The 24,630-nt window shown below is 53.3% G+C and overlaps 9 protein-coding genes across 9 annotated transcripts; 6 read left to right on the top strand and 3 right to left on the bottom strand.

The window, feature by feature from the left end:
* Positions 1-1,551: 1,551 nt before the first annotated feature.
* HER10_EVM0002083 (major facilitator superfamily transporter) lies at positions 1,552-3,379 on the top strand (the record flags this gene model as incomplete). Its single annotated transcript, XM_035471809.1, has 4 exons — positions 1,552-1,695; positions 1,821-1,877; positions 1,988-2,288; positions 2,364-3,379. 4 exons carry the CDS (start codon positions 1,552-1,554, stop codon positions 3,377-3,379), a joined length of 1,518 nt encoding a protein of 505 aa, XP_035328940.1.
* A 3,040-nt stretch (positions 3,380-6,419) lies between these two features.
* Positions 6,420-8,021, top strand: HER10_EVM0009841 (cytochrome P450 1A2; the record flags this gene model as incomplete). The annotated part of the gene is made up of 1 exon (XM_035479314.1): positions 6,420-8,021. One exon carries the CDS (start codon positions 6,420-6,422, stop codon positions 8,019-8,021), a length of 1,602 nt encoding a protein of 533 aa, XP_035329909.1.
* A 328-nt stretch (positions 8,022-8,349) lies between these two features.
* Positions 8,350-10,410, bottom strand: HER10_EVM0009489 (SPFH domain/Band 7 family protein). The gene has a single exon (XM_035478975.1). It carries the CDS (start codon positions 10,061-10,063, stop codon positions 8,453-8,455), a length of 1,611 nt encoding a protein of 536 aa, XP_035329869.1. The 5' UTR covers positions 10,064-10,410; the 3' UTR covers positions 8,350-8,452.
* Positions 10,411-12,338: 1,928 nt separating this feature from the next.
* On the top strand, positions 12,339-13,229 carry HER10_EVM0010396 (uncharacterized protein; the record flags this gene model as incomplete). Its single annotated transcript, XM_035479856.1, has 1 exon — positions 12,339-13,229. One exon carries the CDS (start codon positions 12,339-12,341, stop codon positions 13,227-13,229), a length of 891 nt encoding a protein of 296 aa, XP_035329979.1.
* Positions 13,230-13,953: 724 nt separating this feature from the next.
* HER10_EVM0011812 (short-chain dehydrogenase reductase) lies at positions 13,954-14,667 on the top strand (the record flags this gene model as incomplete). Its single annotated transcript, XM_035481231.1, has 2 exons — positions 13,954-13,983; positions 14,026-14,667. The coding sequence occupies 2 exons, from the start codon at positions 13,954-13,956 to the stop codon at positions 14,665-14,667; spliced, it is 672 nt and encodes a 223-aa protein (XP_035330135.1).
* A 910-nt stretch (positions 14,668-15,577) lies between these two features.
* HER10_EVM0004149 (uncharacterized protein) lies at positions 15,578-17,245 on the top strand (the record flags this gene model as incomplete). Its single annotated transcript, XM_035473801.1, has 8 exons — positions 15,578-15,681; positions 15,738-15,873; positions 15,935-16,119; positions 16,184-16,220; positions 16,285-16,352; positions 16,424-16,806; positions 16,873-16,943; positions 17,019-17,245. The coding sequence occupies exons 1-8, from the start codon at positions 15,589-15,591 to the stop codon at positions 17,243-17,245; spliced, it is 1,200 nt and encodes a 399-aa protein (XP_035329184.1). The 5' UTR covers positions 15,578-15,588.
* A 574-nt stretch (positions 17,246-17,819) lies between these two features.
* On the bottom strand, positions 17,820-19,844 carry HER10_EVM0011966 (uncharacterized protein). The gene is made up of 2 exons (XM_035481373.1): positions 19,208-19,844; positions 17,820-19,150 (listed from the first exon to the last, which is right to left on the bottom strand). Exons 1-2 carry the CDS (start codon positions 19,383-19,385, stop codon positions 17,829-17,831), a joined length of 1,500 nt encoding a protein of 499 aa, XP_035330162.1. The 5' UTR covers positions 19,386-19,844; the 3' UTR covers positions 17,820-17,828.
* A 286-nt stretch (positions 19,845-20,130) lies between these two features.
* On the top strand, positions 20,131-22,618 carry HER10_EVM0011945 (uncharacterized protein). The gene is made up of 4 exons (XM_035481353.1): positions 20,131-20,866; positions 20,932-22,026; positions 22,086-22,437; positions 22,498-22,618. Exons 1-4 carry the CDS (start codon positions 20,728-20,730, stop codon positions 22,568-22,570), a joined length of 1,659 nt encoding a protein of 552 aa, XP_035330158.1. The 5' UTR covers positions 20,131-20,727; the 3' UTR covers positions 22,571-22,618.
* A 607-nt stretch (positions 22,619-23,225) lies between these two features.
* On the bottom strand, positions 23,226-24,358 carry HER10_EVM0002623 (uncharacterized protein; the record flags this gene model as incomplete). Its single annotated transcript, XM_035472329.1, has 2 exons — positions 23,226-23,747; positions 23,816-24,358. 2 exons carry the CDS (start codon positions 24,356-24,358, stop codon positions 23,226-23,228), a joined length of 1,065 nt encoding a protein of 354 aa, XP_035329007.1.
* Between the last annotated feature and the right edge of the window lie 272 nt (positions 24,359-24,630).

The raw sequence follows: 24,630 nt of genomic DNA on the forward strand, positions 1-24,630 counted from the left end.
TCGGGCTGGGCAGAAAAATAAGTTGAGGGCTGCGCTCGACGAGTCATGGATGTTGCTCAAACGCGCCTGGGCATCGTCGACTCCAGTTGTCTCTTTCTCTATCACCTCCCATCGTCGTATTGGCAACGGGCCATTCACCTGTCTGGCTTATTCTTGCTCTTCTCCGCCTTTCCCCTTCGTCTTCCCCCCATTATGAGACCCCCATCCTCAATCCTGTCCGAAGCCTGCCTACCTGGCTAGCCCCAGACTCGCAAGTCTGCGGGCCAATCGCTAGCAACAAACCGCTCCGGGGTTGGCTCATGAGAAGTGCCAAGAGCTCTGGGCATGCATTGGCGGGGGCAAGTCATCGGTCGTACGGACGAGGAAGTTCGATAACTTTTCCTAGTGTAAATGCGACTCGAAGCGTCGAGACGTCGGAGACACAAGCAGCAAGCAAAGTGGTCAACCTGAGCTCTCTGAGCTAGAGTCAGCCACTCACATCCCTAACTCAAAACCTCCTGCCATTCTCTTCGTCTCGAAATGCAAGCCAGCTGCGAGGAAGACCACGACCAGCAACCTGCATGCTGCATGGCTACGGAGTACGTACCGGAAGCCCAAAACAATAAGCCCTGCAAACCCTGCCTGCAGTTACGGATGAGGCACTCCCAGAGTCCCTCATTCTCCCTCCTCCCAGGCTCCCAGACCACAATCCACCTAGCCTTAGTCCATGTCGTGGGCGGCGCGGCGGCGAAGCTATGACTGGCAGACAGGGGTTTTCGGTACCGAATTTGAAGTACTCCCGTTCCCCTCCCGTCGGAAGCCCGCACGGTGATGGCTGTTTACACAGTACTTCGGAAGAGAGGGGCGGGCCATCCAACGAAACCATTCAAATGGAAAGCCAATTTCGTCCTTCCCATTGGGGTACGTGATGTATAGAGTGTGAGTGTGAGTGTGAGTGGATCGGGGGTAGCACTCGGCGGCCACGGAGGGTCCCGGGCATGGCAGGACCGTCGTTGAATAAGAGAGGGAGACGAGACGGCCGCCTACATCCCATGTTGTCGTCGAATTTATAAGAAGCAGCGCTCAAGGTTTCATCCCACGTTGGCTTCGGATCTACCCCTCAAGCTCATCCAGGTTGTTTTGGGACACATCTTCTCTCTGTGTGTGTTACTCCCTCCCACTTAACCTCTCCGTCACCTCTCAACGCCTCCCGTCTGCCGCGTTCCACCATATCTTGAGTCTTGCTCAACCTCTCTCCTCATCCCCTCTCATCATCCTGAGCTTCGGTTACCGGTGAATACACCTGAATAACCCGACCATTTAAGCGAACCACGCACCAGATTTCGTGCGCCTGCCTTGCCGACGGATCCTACCTCTCTTGATTGAGAGTTACTTTTCTTTTTTTCCACCATCGAAAGGCAAGAGGGAAGCAAACTTTTCTGCGGGATCCCACATACAAACCTCGGAAAAGCAACAAACCTGGTTCCAACGCGCTCGCGCGCATACGCAAATCTCATTAGCACATCGAACACCTTTCCCGCTACCCACGACCGTCGTTCCATTACCGTAGCCATGGATCGCTACGGGAAGAAAGACCACGAGCTCGCCGAGAGCTCGGATGAGAAGCCCATCGACTCCCAGCTTGAGCAGGCGCAGATGCTTGCTGATCTGCCCGATCCCGACGCCGGAAAGTCTGCGGAGGAGCGTGCCGCAATCGTACGTGTGCTCCCTCCCCCGGCGGATGAGTGATGAGGTCGTGAAGCCTTCAGTCACTCATCCGCCCTTCATTGAGACAACGAAAGAACTGAGTCCACTCATGCTAACTCATCTTTCCTTTTTAGGACAAGAAGCTCATGTGGAAGGTCGACCTTTGGCTAGTCCCTTGGCTATCCCTCCTTGTAAGACACGATCTTCCCTCTCACTCAACTCATCCTTGGAGACTGGACGCGTGAGAAGCTGCGCGCACATAATACGATTGACGGTATACTAATTCCCTATTTCTTCATAGTACCTCCTCTCCTTCCTCGACCGAACCAATATTGGCAATGCGCGTCTCGCCGGCATGGAGGACGACCTCAAAATGAGCGGCACCGACTACAACATGTCGCTCACCATCTTCTTCATCAGCTACGCCGTCTTCGAGCCCGCCACCAATGCCTTGCTTAAACGCCTCACACCCCGCATCTTCTTCACCGGAATCATCATCGTCTGGGGTATGATCATGACGCTCATGGGCCTGTGCACCAACTTTTCCGGTCTTCTTGCGGCCCGCTGGTTCCTCGGTATCGCTGAGGCCGGTCTCTTCCCTGGTAAGCCCGCTATTTTATCATGCTCTCACAGAAACCTATTGTTGTGAGATCTCAGAGGCTGATATGAGACACTAGGTGTCAACTACTATCTCTCTTGCTGGTACAAGGGGTCCGAAATCGGTGTCCGCTCCGCCGTCTTCTTCTCCGCCGCCGCTTTGGCCGGTTCCTTCGGCGGTCTCCTCGCTGCAGCCATCGCCAAGATGGACGGCATCGGCGGCAAGCCCGGCTGGGCCTGGATTTTCATCATCGAGGGTCTGGCCACCGTCTTTGTCGGCATCTTCTGCTGGTGGATGGTCTTCGATTGGCCCGAGGGCGCTCGCTTCCTTACGCCCGACGAGCGTATCCGCGTCCAACGTCGTCTCATCGCCGACAAGCAGGGCCGCACCGCCGAGGACTTTGACAAGCGCCATATCTACGCTGCCATGAAGGATTGGAAGACGTACGGCTACATGGTCATCTACATGGGCTGCCTCGTGCCCCTCTACGCCTTCTCCCTCTTCCTGCCTACCATTCTCCGCGCTATGGGTCACCAAGGCACCAAGGCTCAGCTGCTTTCTGTCCCACCTTACGCCGTTGCTGCCGCTCTTACCGTCACTGTTGGTGTAATTGCCGATAAGACCCGCTGGCGTGGATACTGCAACGTCGCGACTGTCACTATTGGTATCGTCGGATTCGTTATGCTGATCTCCACGACCAACCCCAAGATCCAGTACGCCGGAACTTTCCTCGGCGCCGCTGGTATCTACCCGACCATCTCAAATACCCTCTCTTGGGTCATCAATAACACTGAGGGGTCTCTCAAGCGCGCCTTCGTCCTCGGCATGGTCGTCGGCTGGGGTAACCTAAACGGTGTTGTCTCCTCCAACATCTACCTCAAGGCCGAGGCGCCTCGTTACCTCACCGGCCACGGTGTTGTCTTGGGCTACCAAATTCTGTTCCTCCTCGGTGGATCTGTCTTCATGCACTTCGCACTTAGAGTCTCCAACAGCCGCCGCAGAGCCGGCAAGATGGATGCTCAGTGGGCTGGTATGACTGATGAGCAGAGATGGGTCGCTGGAGACAAGCGTCCTGACTTTATGTACACGCTCTAGGTGCTATATGGTGCTTTGATTTGCTATTACAGCTATAGAAATCGGGTCACGTGGTGTGAGCCCTGCGTTCAAAGATTGAGTTACATAGTGTCTCTAGAGCGCTTTTCTGTACATTCTTTGTCTTTGTGAAGTCAACGATACCAATTCAACATTTACCCTTGAGCTTACGCTACATGTCTCTCCAAATGTGTCTAGTTTAGGATTTGATTCTAGGAGGCTTCTTTGAGAAGCAGAGGATTTATCAATACAGGACGTCAAGCTATTATGGATTGTTCTGGGAGAATACAAGCCCAATCCGGGTTTCTCCATTCGCTCCTGAAGCTCATCCTGCCGGTCATCACTAGGATTTTTCTTAGACGATGCTTGAGAAGATGTCAAAGTTTTAAACGCTTTTGAAGTCATAGACTTTTAAGCATCGCTGCTTGCCATGGTGATAGTTTCCTGTATCAAATCACCCATAAATCCGTGAAACATCGGTCAGGCTAGTGCTTTTGTGAGTTCTGGCAGGTGTCCGGGAGGTTTGAAGCCGGATCCCTATCTATTATCCTTTTTCCCGCGCTCCGTGCATGTTATCCGCTTTCTGTCTGAATTATCCCCTGTCATATCGAGATGTGAATTGGTATGTCGTAAAAGGGTTATTTTGCATTTGCTCTTTTACGCAGGCTACACCCTCTCCATTTCCGTGACCGGTAGACCCCAGCCTTCATCTTCTGCGTCTGAATTTACCAGGCAGCAACAAAACTAAGAGGCGTAGTGTAGTACATTGGAAGCTCTATGTTTGCCATCCGGCCACAAGGATTCTTTCCGTTCTGGTCCATGTAGCTCCTCTCAACGAAAAGACGTACATCATAACCATGGACTTCTAGGCGGAGATTGAACAGCCACTAGCCTCTGAAGGACTATATGATATCGCAGCAATACAAGAAACAAATATTCGTGTTTCTTTCCCTAAATTGCAAGAAAGGGTTGCCAATAGTATTCATTCTTGCTATCCCTACGGCACCACTCCTTTCAGGATAATGTGTGACGCTCTGATTGCACATATAGCATCAGCACACATGGAAGAAGATGGCTCAAAGATATGGGTCGAAACACTTGCTGAGTCTAGGGGCCTGGTAGCGACTGAATCTCCCTGTTGGAAGCCAAACGCTGGACTTTCCGCTAACGCCTCCTGAACAGACTCGATATTTGCTGTTGCAATCGCCGCTCTATTGGAGATGATCCCAGAGCTCTCATCGTGTCTAAGATATTGATGCGGTTCAATTCAGTTGTAGACCAAGGTGATAGCCACTTGTTCTTCCCTTTCGATTCCCCTCCTAGGAGCACTACAGGACTGGGACATCGTGTCTTCCACAAGCTGACCTTAGCCGAGACTATACAACATAGTTCTCTCCACTCCATCCAGAAAGGGAAACCTCTACGCGAGGACTTAGGGATAAAGCTTCAGCTGTCTTCCTTTCAGCGAGCTGTATGGACTTGTAGAAGACAGCCGTAAAGGATTTCTCGGCGAGCTGTTTCTTCGGATATACAGACTATCGTTCAAGTGGATTGTAAGTGTCCGGCGATGACAGGGACATCAGGCCGATCTCACTTGTCATTAAACTCTTGACCTCCAGGCGGAATTGTCTGCGTAGGTCTGTTTGTCATCGGGGTAGTAATACGCCCTCTTGATGAGCATGTCCGAGATTAGGCCAAAGAAGGCCACTAGCATACTATCTAGTATGCAACCACTGTGTTCTTAGTTTTGATGACGTTGTTGAAAGTGAAGGGGCAGACGTACTGTGCCTTGACGCAGGTGCCAATTATGTTCCTCCACGTAAGGTAAAAACCTCTCTTGCCTTCGACGTGCGTGGCGTCCAAGAGAATTCCTTTCAAGGTACGAGGTGAAGCAAACACCGGTACAGATAAAACGTCGCGAGGCGCGACTGACGCCAGATGCGAAACATCCAGACATGCTGCAGCGTTGGTCCAGAATTCATAGAGGTTGATCCGCTGGGCTGTTCTGAGTACAAGTCGAATTTGGAATTCTGGGGTGCGTTTTCGCCTAGCGGTGAAGTTCCCGGCACCGCCTCCAATACCGCTTGGTAGCGGCGGAAGTCCGAGTCAGTCGGCGCCGTGGAGTGAGCGACCGCCGCTGCGGCCCCGACCATGGTTCTCTCTTACGTGGGCTAGGAGTTAGGTGTGTGAGGGGTAGAGCAGAACGAATAGCACCACACGGCTCCGTGTGACTCGATGGTTGCGAATTCCTGTCTGCACGTCACTGACTAGAAATCGTTACTCGTGACTAGATCTGAATCTTAGGTGAGATCGTGTCAGACTAGAAGTGAACTAGCGGATGGATGGCCACGTGGGAGGACAAGGTATGCAGATTGTAACGTTCGGAGTAGGCATGAGGTTCAAGAGATACGGCCTAAGCCACGTCTGAGAAACATTCATAATGATAGCTTTGAAAATGGTACGAAGCTCGCTGAACGGGGAACGCGGAGACACACTGATGGGCTACGGACCGCATTGTAAAAGGACTACCATTTCCCCAAGTCCGGCAAACTCAGGAGCTTGCCGCCGGCTACGGACCCTTTTGCCGGTCGTGACCAGGATGCGACAAACCGTCGTGGGCAGAATTTCCGACCAGGTTTTCTTGTGTGTTGGCTTGGGCGGCTTGTCACCCTCATCCCAAGATCCTCATATGCACTAACCCGAGTCAAACGGCTTTTTAGTCTGTGTTGCTTGACTCTTACTCTTAACACCTCGCTGATAAACCACTGGCAGAATCGATCTCCTCATCATTACGTGCTCGAAGGGAACCGGCCCCTCCTCCACTTGTCAGCCAAGATGGCCATTTCGGGCTTCCTGCGTGCTGCATCACGACAAGGTTGGAATTGGCATCGCGTTGGCTATCATTGGTGATACTTCCGTATAAGAGCCTCGAGGCATCCCCGCCGCCAACCCCAGTCCTTCTAGCTTCGGTAACTCTCGTAAGACTATCCTGAGATTGCATACGCTCGCTACATACCCACAACTATAATCACCATACCCGACAATGGCCCTATTGCAGATCCTATCCGTGCACAGGACACGGCTTGCCGCGATGCTGCTTCTCTTCCTCCTCCTCGCCGCCGTCACCGTCCATACCCTACGGACCCGGCGCACGCGCACGCGCCTCCGCAAACTCGGAACCCACCAGGGCCTCCCGCTCCCGCCCGGCCCCCCCGGCGAACCAATCCTCGGCCACCTCCGCATCATCCCGACCGACAACCCGGAACACGCCTACGCCGCCTGGTCAAAAGAATACCGCTCCGACATCCTCTCCTTCAACGTCCTAGGCCAGCCCATCATCGTCCTCAACTCGGTCCGCGCCGCCGTCGACCTGCTCGATAAACGGGGCGCAAACTACTGCGACCGTCCGCGCTTCGTGCTATTCGAGGAGATGGGCTGGCGCAAGACGCTGACGTTTATGCGATGGGGCCCGGAGTTTCGTATGCATCGCAGTATCCTGCAGCGGAGCTTTTCCAAGACGAGTGTGCAGGTGTATCGCGAGCTGCAGGAGAAAGAGGCGTTGGTTTTGGTCAAGGGGATTATACGAGACCCTGGGTCTTGGGAGACGGCGCTGCGGAGGTTTGCGACGGCTATTGTGATGAGGATTGGATTCGGTGTGAATGTTGAGAGTGATACCGACCCGTACATCCAAATGGCCACGGATGCATCCTACGCACTCGGCCATGGTGGAGCGCCGGCTGGGACGCTGGTCGACTTCTTCCCGTTTGTACGGCATCTGCCCGACTGGCTGGTCCGAGACCGATCACTCCGCTTCGCGCGGACCTGGAGCTGGGCGATCCGCCAGATCCACGATGCCCCCTACGCCGCCGTGACAGCCAAGAGGACCCAGGACCAAGAACACAGTCTCACTAAAATGCTGCTGGAGCAGAGGACAGAGCAGATCAAATCCGGCATCCCCCCGGAGCTGTCGGTAGATGACATCAAGGGCGCCGCGGCGGCGGTCTACGCTGCGGGACAGGATACGACGTGGTCCACGCTGGTAGTCTTCGTCCTCAATATGGTTTTGCACCCCGAGGTCCAGGAAAAAGCGCAGAGGATGCTGGACGAGGTTGTCGGAGATGGGAGGATGCCTTGTTTCGAGGACAGGTCGAGGCTACCCTACATTGACTATATCGTCCAGGAGACGCTGCGGTGGTGCCCCGTCTCCCCGATTGGCGTGCCGCACCGCTCGCTGGAGGATGATGTATATGATGGCATGTTCATACCCAAGGGATCGTTCGTGTACGCCAACGCGCGGGCGATGACGCACGATGAGCGGACGTATGCTGATCCCGAGGCGTTTGACCCGGAGAGATACGTTCCTGTTGAGCAGGGCGGCCGCGGGGAGCCGTTTCCTGTGGGGCAGTTTGGGTTTGGGAGGAGGGTTTGTGTTGGAAAGCATCTTGCGGAGGCGAGCGTTTGGATTGTGATTGCTTCGATGCTCGCGACGGTCAAGATTGAGGGGGCGAGAGGGCCGTGGGGAGAGGAGATTATACCGCGTGTGGAGTTGACGAATGGACTTACGAGTCATCCGAAGCGATTCCCGTGCCGGATTATACCCAGGAATACTCGAAGTGCAGAGATGGTTATTTCAGCAGCTTTATAGGTGTATCCTACTGAGGGATTATAGAACAAGTGCATTGTAGTATGATTTGCTTGCCTAGCTGGTTATCAGTGCCAAATGTTGTAAATATTCCCTAAACGTCGGACGCTACCCGACGAACTACCTGGAACGATACTATGTAAACTACTAGTAGTCTTTGAATACTATAACACCAATCACGTGCGGTTCTGTCTGGCTACAGCTTATTCCCTTGGCGATAGCGGAATTATCGAATATTACTAGTGTCCAAGATTCAAGGAGATATTGAGTGACTATCAAACTAAAAGTACAACTTCAGACAAAGGAGATCTATAGAATCGACTATGGCCATCCCTGCTATGGTATCATCAAACTCGTGAATCAGGCATAAGCCACCAACGCCAATCTACCCCAATCGTTTAAATGAGTGTGTCTGTGATATTATCAATCATCCCTTACTTGGAACCGTTGACCTTGCCGCCGTTCTCGCTCTGCATAGCCTGCATACCGGCATTCATCTTTCCAAATTGCCACTCAGGCAGCGTAATGCCAGTCTGCTCGTTGATGGTCGTCATCAGGGGAGGCAGCATCTGGTAGACATTGCGCATGGTATCGATGCCAGAGTTGCCACCACCCTCGCCAGAACCTTGGCTGCCAGTGTTCCAGACGCTAATCTTGGGCTGCAGCCCGCGGATGGCCTCGGCGTTGGCCTTTGCGAGCTGGACGTAGGTGCCCTTCTCGATCATGAGGTATTGCAGCAGACCCGCGGGACCGCCAAAGGCAGTCGACATCTTGCCGTAGGCGTCCGCCATGGCGGCCATACCCTCGGCCTTCTTGAGCATGATGGCCAGGTCGGCCTCGGCGTTGAGCTGGGCAGAGTACTGGTGCGCCTCGGCGTCCTGGCGGGCCTTGTAGGCGTTGGCGTCGGCCGTCTTTGTGGTGCGGTTGAACTCGGCCGAGGTGTGCGCGTCGGCGTCCTTTTGCGTCTTGAAGGCCTTTGCCTCAGTCTCGCGCTGGCTCTTCTCAAAGTTGGCCTTGGCGTCGGCCTCGATGGCGTAGGCCTCGGCGTCGGCCTTTTGCTGGCGGGCCTCGCGCTCAATGGTGGCTTTGACGACCTCGGTGGCACGCAGGCGCTCAATTTCGGCGGCGGCGCGCTTGACCTCGACCTCGCGCTTGAGGTCCTCGTCCTTGGACTCGAGGGCGCGGCGGGCCTCGACGCGGGCAATCTCGACGTCCTTGCTGAGGGAGGCCTGGCGGGTGTCGAGGTTGGCCTCGGCGGTGGCGCGCTCGATGTCGCGGTCCGTCTTCTGGACGGCGGTCTCGGCGTTGATCTTTGCGATCTCGCGCTCCTGCTCACCCTTGCGCTTCGACTCGCCGACGTTACCGCGCAGCTGGGCCTCGGCGACGTCGATCCTGGCCTGGTTGCTGGCGCCCTCGTGGGCCTTGCGGGAGAGGGACTCAAAGTAGTTTGAGTTGGGTGCGTCCTTGAGCTCCTTTACGTTTGCGTTGTAGATCTTGAGGCCGAACTGGCTGAGCTCGGACTGGATGTTGCGGAAGATGCGACGCTTGAAGACCTCGCGCTCGGTGAAGATCTCTTCCATGGTCATGCTGGAGACCAGGACACGGACTTCACCCTCGATGATGCCCTTGACGATGTTCTCGAGGTGGACGAGAGAGCTGGTCTTCTTGTCGGCGGACTCGGCGAGGAGCATGGCGTACTTCATGAGGGCGTCGCCGCGGTCCTCACGGCGGTTGGAGGAAATGTAGCTGTCGTCCTCATCGTGCTGCTGGTGGTCGGAGGTCTCGGAGTGGTGGCTCGATTGATGAGCGGCGTTGGCGCCGCGCTGGTTGACGTCGGGGCCTACGGTGAAGACGACGGGCAGGAGGAATTGCAGCTTCTCCTTGGTCATAGCCTGGAGGCTCATGGCATAATCGTGGGGCGTGATGCGGAAGCGCATGCAGCGTTGGAAGGGCCATACCCAGGCGGCCTTTGTGATTTTGACCGTCTTCACGGACATACCCGTGATGGCGAGGTATTCATCGGGGGCGGCGACTCTGTACGACATTTTGGCGGTGTTGTATGGGTGGAAGTGAGTGAGAGTAAGGTAAAGATGGAGGAAGGGTTGGAAGAGGGAGAAGAGGGTAAGATCTTTTGAGGCGACTGCTTCCCAACGAGCCTGTTATCAGAAGTTTGGGTAGTAGATAGATGGATGTTTGGAGTACACGTTGACGAGTTAAATTGCTGGTGAAATTGATAGACTGTTTCTCCTGTAATAGTAGACAAGAAGACTCGGGGTATCTTGAGGTAGCTCTATATTGGTATGACACAACACTGCAAATAGGAGGAACCATCCTATTATATACCTTGGGAACCCACGAGGCAGATCAAAGCTCTACCTGAGCTCTAAGCTCAAGAATGGACTCACATCATGTCACCTACCTTGGCATCTCGGGTAAGGTAGTTCATGGCTGAGGGCGAACGCCCAGCCAAGCATTGAAGTTAGCGGCGGTAAACGGTTGCGACTAGCGTGTGACCCATTCATGACCAGGCATTCTCGTTACACGACACACCATTCTTGCAGCCTATGAAATGAGCCTCGTGGCAAGGCATAGCAATATTGGAGGGTGGACAATGCGGTTGGGCGGTGTCATTGGTAAATGGTCACCGTCAGAACATGGCTCCGTTGGTGGCGGCAGTGCATATGGTAAGACCTTCCTTTACCCTTGGACGGTTGGACCTGAACTGAATGTGGAGGAAATGGCGAAAAGAGAGTGGCTGAATTGGCCCTTTGAATTCCGCATCAGGCGGCAGGCACCCGGTTAGTCAGTCCTACCTCTGCACGTGACTTCATTGGAATATTATTGACCAATCACGGTAGCCCTGTGGATGAGTCAAGTCAGATGGTGTGGCTCATGCGCGCTAGACTTCTTCTCGAAGCCTGCCTTATATGGATGCCTGAAGTTACCTAATCGCCAAATGTGGCTGATCTGGGGAAATTAAGGTGTCGATCCACTCCACCGCTTTCCATCTGAGGCCCTCCACTTTCTTCGCCCGACACCATCGACAACACCCTCACTTTCATGGTTTCGCCAGGTCAGACATGCATCAAAAGACGCCAAAAGATGCAGGGACGGGCTAACTTGAGTGCACAGGCCCGAGTCAGATCATCGACGTTCTCTTCTACACAACACAGACCCTCTCAAACGGCATAGTCTGCTGCTACAATTCCGGGCACCGCAAGATGAAGGCCTGTCATTCCCGTCACCGAACGCTTACTTTGCTATTGCATGCCAACATATCTTGCGGCTGAAACGGGCATCTTAATCACGCAGCGTCGACATCACGAATTCGCTCACATATCCACATCGACTTCGAACTCAATCCGACCTCCTATTCCCTAAGCGATGACCGAACCTGGGGTCTGATTTTCCCTCATGTCAATCGACGAGCGGGCCTCATTCTCGGTCACCTGTTCCGGGAATGCTGAGCGATGGCGGCGCGCTAATGCCTCCTTGGGCCCTCCGATAGGAACCAGCTGCGGCGCAGCACAGCACTTTAGTCGGGCGCATTTCTCTCCTCTTCTTTTCGGCACCTTTGCCAGGCACTCGAAAGCGCCCCTGACAACACTGCCATTAGCGTAACCGATAAGCCTTTACAACGCCTGCTTGTCTTCCTTCGCCCAGCCGCAGTGCCGCCAGAACCGACCCCAAGAGAGGCTATCCAAGGATCTACAACACCCACGAACCAACTCACAGCCTCATTCCCTTGCTATCCTTTGACACAACATAATCATACACATCCGCCCCTGCATACCATTGATCGCTCAGAGGACCCCGTGATCACAAAACCCGATAATCTCCGCCACCATCCCCGGATTCTGAGTCCTCCTGCATGTGTCCGTGCAGGCCTTTCGGTCACAAGAGTTCAGCCCTGTAGAAGTCGAACTGATGCTCCCATCGGCGTCGGCCGAGAGCATTGCAACTACCTAGGTACTACGGAGTACGTCGAGCCGTGTTCCCACTCTTTCGTCATTGCGGAATCCCCGTCTCGGCACCGAAAGTCGTTGCCTGCCTCTTCTGATCCTTCAAGGTCCAGTCACAGTTGCGGCACGCACCTGATGCCAGAGTCGCCCGAGGCGTTTTTGGCACAAAGAGCTTAGGCTTACTGTTCATCTATCAAGGTCATTCACTCAGTGACCCACGAACGACGGACTTCCCATCACCTCCCTTACCACTGCGTCAGCCCGACGAGCTCACTTTCACGCAAATCTCAGTCTGTGTTGCAGAATCCAGACTACAAAGCATCAATTCAATCTCAAACTTACTCACGGTACTATTGCTATGTCGAAGAACCCTGATGGAGACGGGGATCTTCCCCCCTCATACAACGAGGCAACGACATCGTACCACTCATCGTCAACACTCAATCACAACTCATCGGTCTCGACGACCCTCAACAACCTCTCTTCCTTGCTCCGCGAAACGCAAGCTCAGCAGACCGCCCGTGACACCGTCACGACAACAACCCTTCTTCCGCTCCTAACGCCCCACATCACGTCACTCTTGACACGTCTAGGAACGACTCCTCACCCACCGATATCAACAGAGCTCTATCTCGTGCCCGCTGCAGCAGTCGGTCCAGAATGGATCATCGCTTCAGATGCCGACCCAAAGGCAGGCCAGGTCGCGGAGGTCATCCGCGTGGAGCCGGAGCCCGACCCCGCTTCTAAGGGAAGGGGTGACACCAAAGGTCAAAGCACGGGCTCAGCCTCAGGAAATGCAGTTGCAGGTTCCTCCTATGAATTCGACGAATGGGGCCGCTGGGACGACGACATCAACGCCGGATCGTCATCATCTAAAGAAGGAGAGTGGTGGTGGAGCGATGAAGGTCTGGCCCGGCGTCTCGCGAAACGGCTGCAGCCCGAACCAAAACTCGACCGTACCGTCGTCCGTGCCGTCGTAGAACAAGCAAAAGAGGATAAAAAGGCAGGTCGGTGGGGGCTATTCAGAGCCGGCGCCGACCCGTCGTCGTCGTTTTCGTCTTCCTCATCAGGCCCACCGCCACCTCGACAGTTTATTAAGCCCACGTCTCCTTCCACAACGTTCGAGGAGAATGTTTCAATGACGGTGCGCGGGGAAGAAGTAACCTTTCGCCGGGAAAACGAGATGGGAATATGGGAGAGCATGCGCGGTTTTGGAATCGTGGTAAGAGTGAGGATACGAAGGACATGAGGCTAAGATACCCCAGTCTCCGTCAGGATCACAATTATTAGGCTAGCAGGCCCGATACAGACAAACATGCCTCTCTGGCACCTTTGTATTTCGGACTATTTCTATCGTCCGCTTCAGACCTGTCTATCCGAGCCACAGCTCATTGCTGACCAACCTCTCGGTATCCTGCACTGAAGAGGGATTCTAGCCAACCAATGAGATGAACCAACACCAGGAGGATGCATCTCTCTCGTCCGAAATTCGATCGAATTCTGGCTTGCTGACGATAGTTCACCAACTATCATTGAGCAACTACAACGATATCGGGTGATGTTAGCGGTAATGTCTAGTAGCTAATAGATTATAAGATATGTGTCTTCTGAACGCATGGTAGAACTATCCAACTTTGGGACAAGACAGCAGCCCAAAGATAGCGAAAGCACTCGCTCCAAACTGCTCAACCGTGGTGTCTCTCCACGTAGTCAACCAATCCAACGCCCTCGTCGCATCTCTGCCAAAGGGCCTAGTAGCAGTCTTCATCGGCGCAACATCAGGCATCGGAAAAAGCACCCTCCAACACCTCGCCCAATACGCGCCCTCACCACACATCTACACCGTCGCGCGCCCTCAAACCGTCGCATCCCACGAGGCCTTCCTCGCCTCGCTGCGCGCAACCGCAAGCCCAGATGCCATCTACACCCTCCTCCCTGCAGACCACGCGCTCGTATCTGACATTGACGCCGCCATGGACACCATTCTCCAACGGGAAACAAAAGTCGACATTCTTTTCCTCTCGGCAGGCTTCATTGCTTTCGAGGGCCGTAAAGACACCGTAGAAGGGCTGGATCCGTCAATGTCGACGCGGTACTACACCCGCCTCCGCGCCACTCAAAAACTCCTCCCTCTCCTCAACAACGCGCCGCACCCACGCGTAGTCTCGGTACTGGCAGCGGGCTTAGAAGGCCCCATGCCCGACGAGGAGGATCTTGACCTCCGAAGGCCCGGGAACTGGGGGTATTGGCCTGCTTCCGTGCAGGCTACGACCATGGGAACGCTCGCGCTTGAGGTGTTGGCGAGGGAGAACCCGGGGGTGAGTTTTGTGCACTCTATGCCTGGACCCGTGGCGACACCTGGGTTGGAGAGGGCGAGGGACTTTGGGGTGGACGTTACGGGGGAGATGAGTGTTGATGAGGCGGGTAAGAGGGGGTTATTTTTGGCGACGAGTGATTTATATGATTCTCGGGGGCGGGAGGGAGTTGTGAGGGTTGCTGGGGTTGAGAGAGTGAGAAAGTCTGGTGGTGGTGTGTTTTTGGTTGGTCCGCTAGTGGAGAGGGTTGATAATGAGGAAGTTTTGGGAGGTATGAGGGAGAGAGGGTTGGATGTGAAGGTGTGGGAGTTTACTCGGGGGTTATTTCATGATTGTCTAGGCCGAAACGGAAGTTTCAACGAGCCTGTGTAAACTCTGGCCATCTTGAGACCGAACAAGATTTCTAACAATCGAATTCCGATGGGATGCTGTCTTCACCGAAGTCTCTGCTGGCTGATAGACAGTCCTTGCAGATATATAATTCTAGATAAATTAGTGCGCAAAGACGATGCTAGAGAACTTGACTTGGGGAACAATAATGGCCCCTGGGAAGTGAGTATGCGACTCTCCGGTTTTGATTTTCGATAGGTAGGGTCAGTAACAATTGTGGCGGCCCGCTTGTAGCTGGTGGAAGATCTCTCCTAGGTGACGGGACTTGCCTCGGCCCGGTCTCAAAAGGGGAACGCCAACGAGGTATTGTGATAGAGTTCAGATCACTAGCTTGCTTGATTGCATAGCATCAATGGCCATTGCGATCCAGAGAACTTCGTCATTGAGCCATTCGGTAGATCGAGAAATGATTTGGCTGGACCGCCTATTCGTCCGTTGAGCGGTCTAGACCGAAACCGGCTTCGATCTGAACTCGATGCTGGCATTCTTTCAGCACTTGGGGGACTAGATATAAAGCATTCTTTGTGGCCATTCAACGCCACCCTTATCGAGATTGACGCAAATGGGATCGGAATGTCGGCGGTGCGGAGTCAAACCACCTCAAAACCAATGAAGGGACTGGAGTGGCGGCTGCAAGGCCTACTTGGCCGCTCATCTCGGCAGGCTGAAGGAATCGTACATACGAGGAGTCCCTTTCGCTTGCCTCCCTCTTCCATTGAGGAAAGGTTTCCCATTTGATGCAAAACCGGAAACTCCCAAGCTCTACACAATCCCAAAAGGCAAATCGTGGTTGTTATCACTTAGGAAACCAGTGACTGAGGAGCAGATATCGAGGCGACAAACGACTCTGTCCAGGAAGGCAAACAGCCGCATATCGTCCTCTTATCTATCGCTTTTGCAGTCATGCTGTGGGCACGGCTCGCACCGCCCTTACTCCTGCTCTGCCTCAGTACCATTACGAAAGCATCCAGCCTGGTCGATATTCCACCATGCGCAGTAAGTACTTCCGCACAATGCATTTCTTACCACGCGGCCTTGCTAACAATAGGCAGATACCTTGCCTACTGGATGCCATTCCAAAGTCGGCATGCGCTCCCGGTGATCAAACATGCCTCTGCCATGACAATTCATACATAAACCTAGTCGAGACATGTGTCAGAGCGGATTGTTCAGTCAAAAATGCCCTGGGTCAGTGGATGAATGTTTCCGTCGGGATAGCAAGACAGCACCTTGCTAACCACATCTCCAGTCACGAAGAATATCACGCAGACGGAATGCGGTTTTCCGATAGAGGACGACTTCGCCGCTGTCAAGATCATGCGCCTGGTTCTGTTCTTCACACTTCCCACTTTCGCCATCATCATCCGTTTAGTTGTGAAGATCGCCCGGATGTCACCTTGGGGATTTGATGACAGTACTATTCTATTGACATATGTGAGTCACGCCCCTTGGGTTGGGCGAATATGTGAGTAAAGAGAAGTCTAAACCGTGAATCCAGATCATAATGTTTGGCTTCATACCGGTAAATTACGTCGGTAAGAAAATCCCCACGCATTACCCAAAGAAGTTTCGATAAATGGTGTATTAATCACCTAATAGCTGAACTTAACGGCGCCGGGCGAGATATTTGGAGTCTCACGTTCGACCAAATCGACCTCTACTTCTTGGTAATAACTTTCCCTCCAACGGCAACGAATAGTGAATAGTCAGACGAGAACTCAACGCTGACTGGCTCCAGACATTTTATATCGGCCAACTACTCTACGTGTTCACGCTGACGCTGATCAAATCCTCCATACTGTTCATGTACCTCCGAATCTTTCCCGGCGACAAGTTCCGCCGGGTCTTGTGGACAACGCAAGTTGTTACCGTGGGGCTCGGGATGGGCTCCGTGTTCCTAGTAGCCTTTCAGTGTCAACCCGTCGGGATGGCTTGGAAACAATGGACCGGGGAGGAGAATGGTCACTGTATACCGGTGCCGCCGCTTGGCGTGGTCCATGGGGTGGTCAACATCGTACTAGACGTCTGGATGCTCATTCTACCGGCATCTCAGGTGCTCTTCTTGAACATGAAGCCCCGAAAGAAGTGGGCGGTGATGTTCATGTTCAGTCTCGGCCTATTGTAAGCATTTTCCCTCCAATGACATCTTCAGCTCTGACATACGACTAACCCCTCTGCTGCGATCAGTCTTACAATCTCCAGCGGCATACGACTGAGGGCGGTTTTGAGGTACACGACCGCGTCGACCAACCCGACTGGTGAGTAGAGCCTCGAATCGTCCAAAAACAAACACTGTTTCGCGTACTACTCTTAGCGGGACTGACCATTTCTAGTCGATGCAATGCCCGTCGCCGTGTGGTCAGACATAGAGCTCGACGTGGGCGTTTTCACCACTTGCATCCCAAACATTTGGCAGTTCGTCCGCCGCTTTATTCTCAAAGATCCTAAACGAGTGGAGAAGTTGAGCTCGAAGAATACTCAGAACCAAAATCTCGAGGAGTATCCACAGAAGTCGCCGGCACCGGCGTCGATGGAGGTCGGGGAGGAGGAGCTAAGATGATGCCAAGGCACAACTTAGGAGGCTCAGTGTGGTTCGCGGGTAATTCTTTACGCGGACGCGGGCTATTTTGAAGACATTCGTCAATTTGTAGAAGGCAGTAGAACTTAGATACTTACAACTGAGGTTTGTACCAAAGCTTCGTGTCTCGCGCGTTGTCTAGATGCATCTGATTAGCAGTAAGATCTGGTGAACTGAGGCATAGTCGAAGTTATTTAGGAGTAGTGTAGCTCATGCAAGACGGACAGCCCGAAGAAGGCCGGATCAAACCTTCTTTGCAGTAAGGTAGACCACAGCATACGGTGAAAGAGGCTACAAAGTAGTTGGACGATGCGTGTTTTTAGCAATTATTCGGGGAGCACATCCGACGCTACGGTCACTATAGCCGAACCTTAGCTGAGAGTCGCACAAACCTGGAAATCACCCCTTCTAGAGCCATGGTAGCTAGAGATCGACCTTAGGGCTGAATCAAAAGTCAACCCGCAGCAGAAAAGCCGGAATTTCGGTCTGTGTATATTTGCATGGTACAGTGATTGATGCTGGTAGCATCTTGGGGTTCATGATATGTCGAGACCTAGCCTCGATTCTACATCCTAGATTTAACACTACCGGATATCTCGATCTCGGCCGCCAAAGGCACGTTGCCGAGAGCTGTCGGGCCCTTGCTTCCTTCCATTAAGACATTATACGGCTTCTCCTGTTTCCCAATCTGTCTCCACTTCCAAAGCTTTGGTGGAATCTGGTCTTGGCCCTTCTTTTCCACTTTGTCTACAACCCAGTTGCCAATGTTGGGAAGATACTTGAACGCGTGTCCACTCCCGCCAGTCGCAACCATAAGTGACTCCTCGGTGTCGGGGACATGGTCAATCACAAAATGATTATCGTAGCTGTCTGTATACCAGCACACTCTAGTGAAAGAAATATCGATGCCTTCGGCGCCTAGCTCCGGGAGATTCTCTGCCAAGAATAAGCGCAAAACTCTCAGAGCTTGCTGGGGAATCGTCGTCAGGCGCTCATTAGTCGCTTCGTTAGGATCGCTAGGCCCCGATGCACTCGACCACCGTGTTACGGGTACGCTGCGTTCCCTACCGTCAGCTTGCTTGACGGGGTTTGTGTATTTGGTTCCGCGATAGCCGATCTTCAGCCAGCCATTCTCATCCCTAGGGAACCCGTATAGACCACCTTCAGCGCCGTCTCTCACTTTGTATGTGAAAGTTGGGAAGTTTTCGGGTGCGAAACGACTAAATAACGGCGATTCACGGGGTATCTTGAGTAGTACCACCGATCCTGCCGTCGTCTCACACAAACCGTCTAGATCTGGGAGTAAAGAAGGTGTCCAGCCGCCACATGCCATGATAGTCAGCTTTGCATGGTGTTCCTTGCCGTCTCGGGTTTTGATCCCGCTAACCTTCTTCTCCTCGTAGATCAACGAGACAAGAGCACCAGCTTGCGAATCTAACACAAACTTGACGCCTTGGCTTTCCGCCTTGTATAGCGCAAAACGGCAGGCCTTGTCAGCCACGGCCATGCCTCCCGTCGTGTCGAGAACGCCGGCCGCGTTGAGACCTCTTTGCAAACGTCGGAACGGGTCCATTCCAAAAGACCATCCTTTCTCAGCAGCGATCCTTTGGTGTTCCTCATCAATGGTGATCAGCTGAGTATTTCGATGCCCTGCTGCCTCCATGTTGTCAACTGTGTCCTGCTCGAATTGCGGCAGGGTTGCTGAGTCTGAGAGTGACAGGTTGCCGTTATTGACAAATACGCGGTCGTTGGTGGTTAGGCCGGGTGGGACTGTCTTCCCGCTGGCCAGCTCCTCGTTCCAAGCGGTCCAGCCCTCTAGCGCCTCAATGGTCAACCCTTGGTACTCCGTTTGTGCGCCATACGCAGATCTGATGATTTTGTTCATGTCTGGAACGTACGTTAGCCTTGTGCCAATAGCACTAGAGGAGTGATTAAGTTCGTTACCTGCAGAAGCTCCATCGGCGCCTTTAAAATACGAGTAAAGACTTTCGTGGTAGGGCTGCCTGTCATAGACCGTGACGTTCTTGTATCCCCGGCGAGACAGGTGCAACGCGGTGCTGAGACCAAAGATGCCGGCCCCGACGATGATGACCGCATCGTCCTTGTTAGGTGAGCGTGCCATGGTTGCGCTACTGCATGTACCGGTATAGCTGAGCAGAGTTGAAGAAGAAATGCAGAAGCTATTCTAGGGAGTTTTAGCCTCAAGACGTTCCAGAAGCTCTGGCCAGGTTTCGGAGAGGAGTCCGAAAGGATTGTTCGTAGCGTGCTGCTAAACTTTGGGCGATGAGGGGTCGACAGGCGAAGATGGGAACACCAGCTTCCTGGGACGGCGTTTGACGGCCTTTTTCTCTTGGATCGAGCAAACTAGTCGAGTGCCGACAGGCTGTATGGTATGATCTTTCGGTAAACGCCGTGGCAACGCTGCTGGCCGGGTCGGAGCTAGAAGAAAGTGCGGGAGCTAAAGTCGCTGCGGCGCCTGGATTGAGGAGCAGCAGTGTTAACTAAACGATTCAACAACAAGTCGAAGTTTGTGAGAGCCTGGTGACTTGCGACAGATGTGAATGAAATCACATTGGCAATGATTGGCGACTTGGTAGGGAGCAAGACCATAAAACATACAGATTGATATCAACAACTGTGCAACCAATCCAATCAGACAAGTTCAGCCCCCAGTCGCCGTCGCTATCAAAGGTACATCCTCCCTTAACGGAGCACTCTCATGCCGTGCGCCCCACGGGCCCTCCACCTACCGCGCGGTCTTGGGTCCGGTCCCGGCAGCTGATAACCTCCTAGTCTGTGTCGCTCTACGACCCCGCTCTCGTCATTTCGCATCGTGCCGCAGACATGGACACCCTTGCCCGGATTGTCCCGGATAACGATCCAGGGCTGTGGTTGGCAAGCTACTGCAAGTCCCATCAGAGCCGGTGACTGTCAACCTACCTTAGCCCGATACGGGTTACGCTAAAGGGGGGTTCGAGGAAGAATCCTATCTCAAAGGGCTTCGTGATCATGCGCCGTAGGGACGAACGACTGGAAACCCCCGTCCAGAGGTGTCTACCCCGGATCTTGAGCTTGCACAGACAACGACCCTGCCGATTGGGACTCCTTGGTCAGCAAGCGAGGCATGCTTGGGGCAGGGTAGGGGGTTGAGCCAGACCGGACGTCTCTTTTTCGCATCTTGGCTTTGATAACGTCCAACTGATGCATAACGGGCCAACAAACATGCAAACAGGTTGACATATAGATATCCATTGGGCAATCTCCCTGTCCGATGATATATCGCAGGACCCATCGACAAAACACACAACTCCTTTGGTTCATACAATTGCTCACTGGTCGCCAAAGGTTTCATCTGCTCACTACCTATACAACGCGGTCGAATTCTCGTGCCGACCATCCAGACGGCGCCGATTTCCCGGATCATTACTCGGACTCAAGAAGGACAACGCGTCGTCCTCTGTAAGATGGGTGTCAAGCAAGTCTTCACGGAGTCGACCTTCGCCAAGTACATCACGGCAATCAGGGAGTCGCCTCGAGAACTCATCTCGAATCGAAAGCTCTTGCTCACCGCTGCCCTCTATGCCACGAGTGGCATCCCCATCAGTAAGAAGACTCCGTCCACCATCATTGGCTTGTGCAAGATGCGCCGGCTAACGTGGTCAACGTAGCATGGGATCAAGGCTCCTCCTCGGTGGTGCCGTCCCTTCCCGGTTTCCAGAAGGACTTTGGAATCACCTCGGCCACGAACCCTACCCAAGTCTCCAACTTCATCTCTTTCGTCTACATCGGAGCTGGCATCGGCGCCGGCTTGTCATTCTTTCTCAATGATCGCATCGGACGAATGTGGTCCTACCGCCTCTACATGACCATCTGGATCATCGGACAAATCATCGCGACCGTGTCGATGGGTAACATCGGTGCCCTCTACTTTGCTCGCATAGTCTCAGGCATGGGTATTGGCGCTCTTACAGTCACTGGACCTGTCAGTATCGTCGAGATTGCCCCTACCGAGATCCGTGGTCTCCTGGCGGTCTGGTTCAGCGTTGCCATGCTACTGTCCTTGACTGTGTCGGTCTTCATCGTCTACGCCTGCTTCATCCATGTCGCTGTTGGGAGGCTCCAGTATCAGATCGTCTTCTTCTCTCCGACTATCGTCATGGCCATCCTCATCGCGGCAAGCTTCCTGCTCTATGAAAGTCCACGCTGGTTGTTCATTGCCAGACGGGACGATGAAGCGATCCAAAATCTGACGGCTCTCCGAGGGCTGTCGGTCGATCACCCCAGGGTGGCAACTGAGATCGAAGACATCAAAGACCAGATCGCCAAAGAGGAAGAGAAATTCGGACGCAACCCCGGCTTTGTCGTCTTGGTGAAGGATGCCTTCCTGGTACCCTCCAATCTTCGTCGCGTACAGCAGGCCGTTCTGTCGTATGCTCTCGCCCAGCTTTCAGGTGCCAACAGCGTCACCTCCTACCTCGTTCCGATTCTGAGCATGCTCGGACTTGGTGGCGGCACTGCCCGCAGCTTATTTCTCAGCGGCATGTACAGCATGGCCAAATTCTTCTTCACTCTGATTGCTAGTTTCTTCTTCATCGATGCCCTCGGTCGCCGTCGCAGTCTATTCACGGGTATCACTATCCAGATGATTTCTGATCTGTACATTGGTGTCTTCATCAAGTATCGCCAGGAGGGTGACGTTGCACCGGGATCTAGCGAAGCTGCTATCGCCGCTGTTTTCATTCACGGATTCGGATACGCTGTCGGTGAGTAGACTGAAGATATGGGTCAGGCCCAACAAAGCAGCTTGCTAATACTTCTGCAGGCCTCCTCGTTCTACCTTATGTCTTCGGTGCAGAGCTGTGGCCCAATCATCTCCGCTCCTTCGGCAGCGCCTTTTCACAGTTTTTCCACTGGCTCTTTTTCTTCGGCGTCAACAAGGGTATGCCTTCGCTGCTCAGCCAGACTCACAACTGGGGTGCCTTTATCTTCTTCGCGGGATGGTGTTTCCTGTCGTTGATCTACGTCTACTGTGTTGTCCCTGAAACATCTCTTCAGAGCTTGGAGCAACTGGATGAGCTCTTCAAGGGGCCATGGTGGAACGTCAGTCGCAGGGCGAAGCAACTGAAGCAGCAAGCTCGGGAGCAAGAGGCAATCATCGACGCTCAAGACTCACTGTCAGTACCCTCAAGTCGTAAATCTCGAGCGCAAAGTCAAAGGCTAATATGCATGTGTAGCAGCGATCAAAACAGCGAGCCCGAATCTGGCATTGAGAAGAATGGCGCACGTGCAGTCAGCCAAAAGGTCTAATCAGATGCGTTGATACTGCCACACTTGGGGGAACAATCATACCAGGCGCGAGGAAGCCATCGCCAAATTGCTTTGTGTGGAGGGCTGAAAGCTTTCCATAATGACTGAATCATGCATCAGTAGGCTTGAATTGATAAATTAATATTTGAGTCCTGGTCTGTACTTCTAGGCGAAGTCGGGTAGCCTTTATGAATCGAGAATGTGTTCGGTTCAACTCGTGTTTTCACCCCGTCCGAAATATGTGCACTCTCTAGGGAAGTGTGGTTTGCATTTTCAATCGCAGTTAGCTTGCTTGTATATAATTGCTCTTAGCTTGGACTTGATGAATGCCGGCGTAGACAGAAAGAAAACTGTATCAGTCTTACTGAGATTGCTGGTGTGGAGACAGTAGTATACAAGGAGTCTATCCTATTCTATTGAGCTTTGGGCTCACGCAGCTTGTCGAGCGAGGATATAGGACTCTTTCTACTTTCATCTTATGAAGTTGTGAAATAAGTTTGTGATATTAACTTATCTGTTCGAAGCATTCCTGAGTCGCTGCAGATGTGTGCGGACCGCTCTTGAGTGTGTATGGTGGTGATGCTCTACGCTATTCGTGATTTCCTTCAGATCCTAGCTAACTCTATAACTAAGAAATGTCGCCAGGCCTGTTAGCTCACTTCGCTAGAGCCTTTGCCTTCCTATCATGGATGTCGATAACAGGAGAGTTAGGCTTCCCACTCTTAAACCAAGCCCGGATATTCTCAAAACACTCCCTCTCAGCCTTCTGAAAAGCCATGTCTGTGAGGCCACCAAGATGAGGTTGCGCAATCACGTTATCGTGCTGAACCAAGGCCATGTCTGGCTTGGGCTCGTCGCAGAAAACATCGAGGCCAGCGCGCGCCACCTTTCCAGAGTCCAGAGCGTCCTTGAGCGCCGCCTCGTTGATGACGGGCCCGCGAGCGGTGTTGACGATGAAGACACCGTCCTTCATTGCGGCAAACTCTGCAGGTCCGATCAGACCAGTCGTCTGGTCGTTTAGCGGGCAGTTGAGTGACAAGATATCGGACTTGCCGAGAAGGTCCTCCAGCGTTGGGGAGTATACCGCGTTGTACTTTGCTTCCTCTTCCGCGGGAAGCTGGTGGCGGTTGTGGTAGCTGATCTTGAGGTTGAAGACGGCCGCTTTCTTTGCGAGGTACTGTGCGGTTACTCAGATTAGCTTGGCAACTCTACAACGCAGTCTTGATGCGATGGACTAGAACATACTTTGCCAATAGCCCCCATCCCGACAATACCCATAGTCAAGCCAGACGGATCTCTCCCAGGAACAAGCCCTGGAACCGCTCTCCAGGTGCCGGCCTTGGCGCTCTTCTCTGCATTGCTCGTATTGCGCAGAACAGCCAGCGTCAGGAACAGAGCCATATCCGCCGTTGCCTCGGCCACGGCGTCGACCGTGTTGCAGAACCAGATGCCCTCTGAGGCCATCCACTCCACGTCGAACTCGTTGTATCCGGCGCTAGCGGACGTGATGATTTTGCAATTTGGCGCCAGAGCGCTCAAGAGACCCTTGTCGAATGGCTCGTATGGCGGCGTGCCCATGCGAATGATGAACGCATCGATAGGACCGTTCTTTTCGATATCCTCTGGCAGCATGGCTATCGTTTCCGCCCGGTCTGTTGCTTCGAGAACTGAATAGTCGAACTCGGTCTTGAAGCCGGCGAGGTAGTCGTCGCCGACATATTTTGGGGTGCCGAGTGCCACGACGCGGGGCTTCCTTGAGCCCAAGTCATCTGTCCGAGCTGGTGCCATGATTGTGCAGAACGTCTTCTTTTCAGCGAAAGTACAGCAATTGAGATGTGATAGTAGGCTGGCGGATTCAACTCAATGATGATCGCGGGGTATATGGATACCGGGAGAAAGAAATATGCAAGGTGTCAGACAAGCAGTCAACTGAAGAAGACATGCCATTTACCCGCAATGTCGCCGGCAGCTTTTGAAATAACATTAAAAAGGTGCCCGAATTATCCCACATTTACCGGAATTGTTGCCCGTCAGTGACAAACAGAAACACATCAGCTATC

Source organism: Colletotrichum scovillei, assembly GCF_011075155.1.
Source record: "Colletotrichum scovillei strain TJNH1 chromosome Unknown Contig00009, whole genome shotgun sequence".
NCBI lineage: Eukaryota > Fungi > Ascomycota > Sordariomycetes > Glomerellales > Glomerellaceae > Colletotrichum > Colletotrichum scovillei.

Excerpts from the sequence above, each read along its gene's own strand:
- HER10_EVM0009489 (XM_035478975.1), bottom strand. The coding sequence starts at position 10,063 with ATGTCGTACAGAGTCGCCGCCCCCGATGAATACCTCGCCATCACGGGT.
- HER10_EVM0011966 (XM_035481373.1), bottom strand. The coding sequence starts at position 19,385 with ATGGCACGCTCACCTAACAAGGACGATGCGGTCATCATCGTCGGGGCC. Across the intron at positions 19,151-19,207 it reads CGCCGATGGAGCTTCTGCAG|ACATGAACAAAATCATCAGA; the intron begins GTAACGAACTTA and ends CGTACGTTCCAG.
- HER10_EVM0011945 (XM_035481353.1), top strand. The coding sequence starts at position 20,728 with ATGGGTGTCAAGCAAGTCTTCACGGAGTCGACCTTCGCCAAGTACATC. Across the intron at positions 20,867-20,931 it reads CACGAGTGGCATCCCCATCA|CATGGGATCAAGGCTCCTCC; the intron begins GTAAGAAGACTC and ends TGGTCAACGTAG. Across the intron at positions 22,438-22,497 it reads ATCGACGCTCAAGACTCACT|CAGCGATCAAAACAGCGAGC; the intron begins GTCAGTACCCTC and ends ATGCATGTGTAG.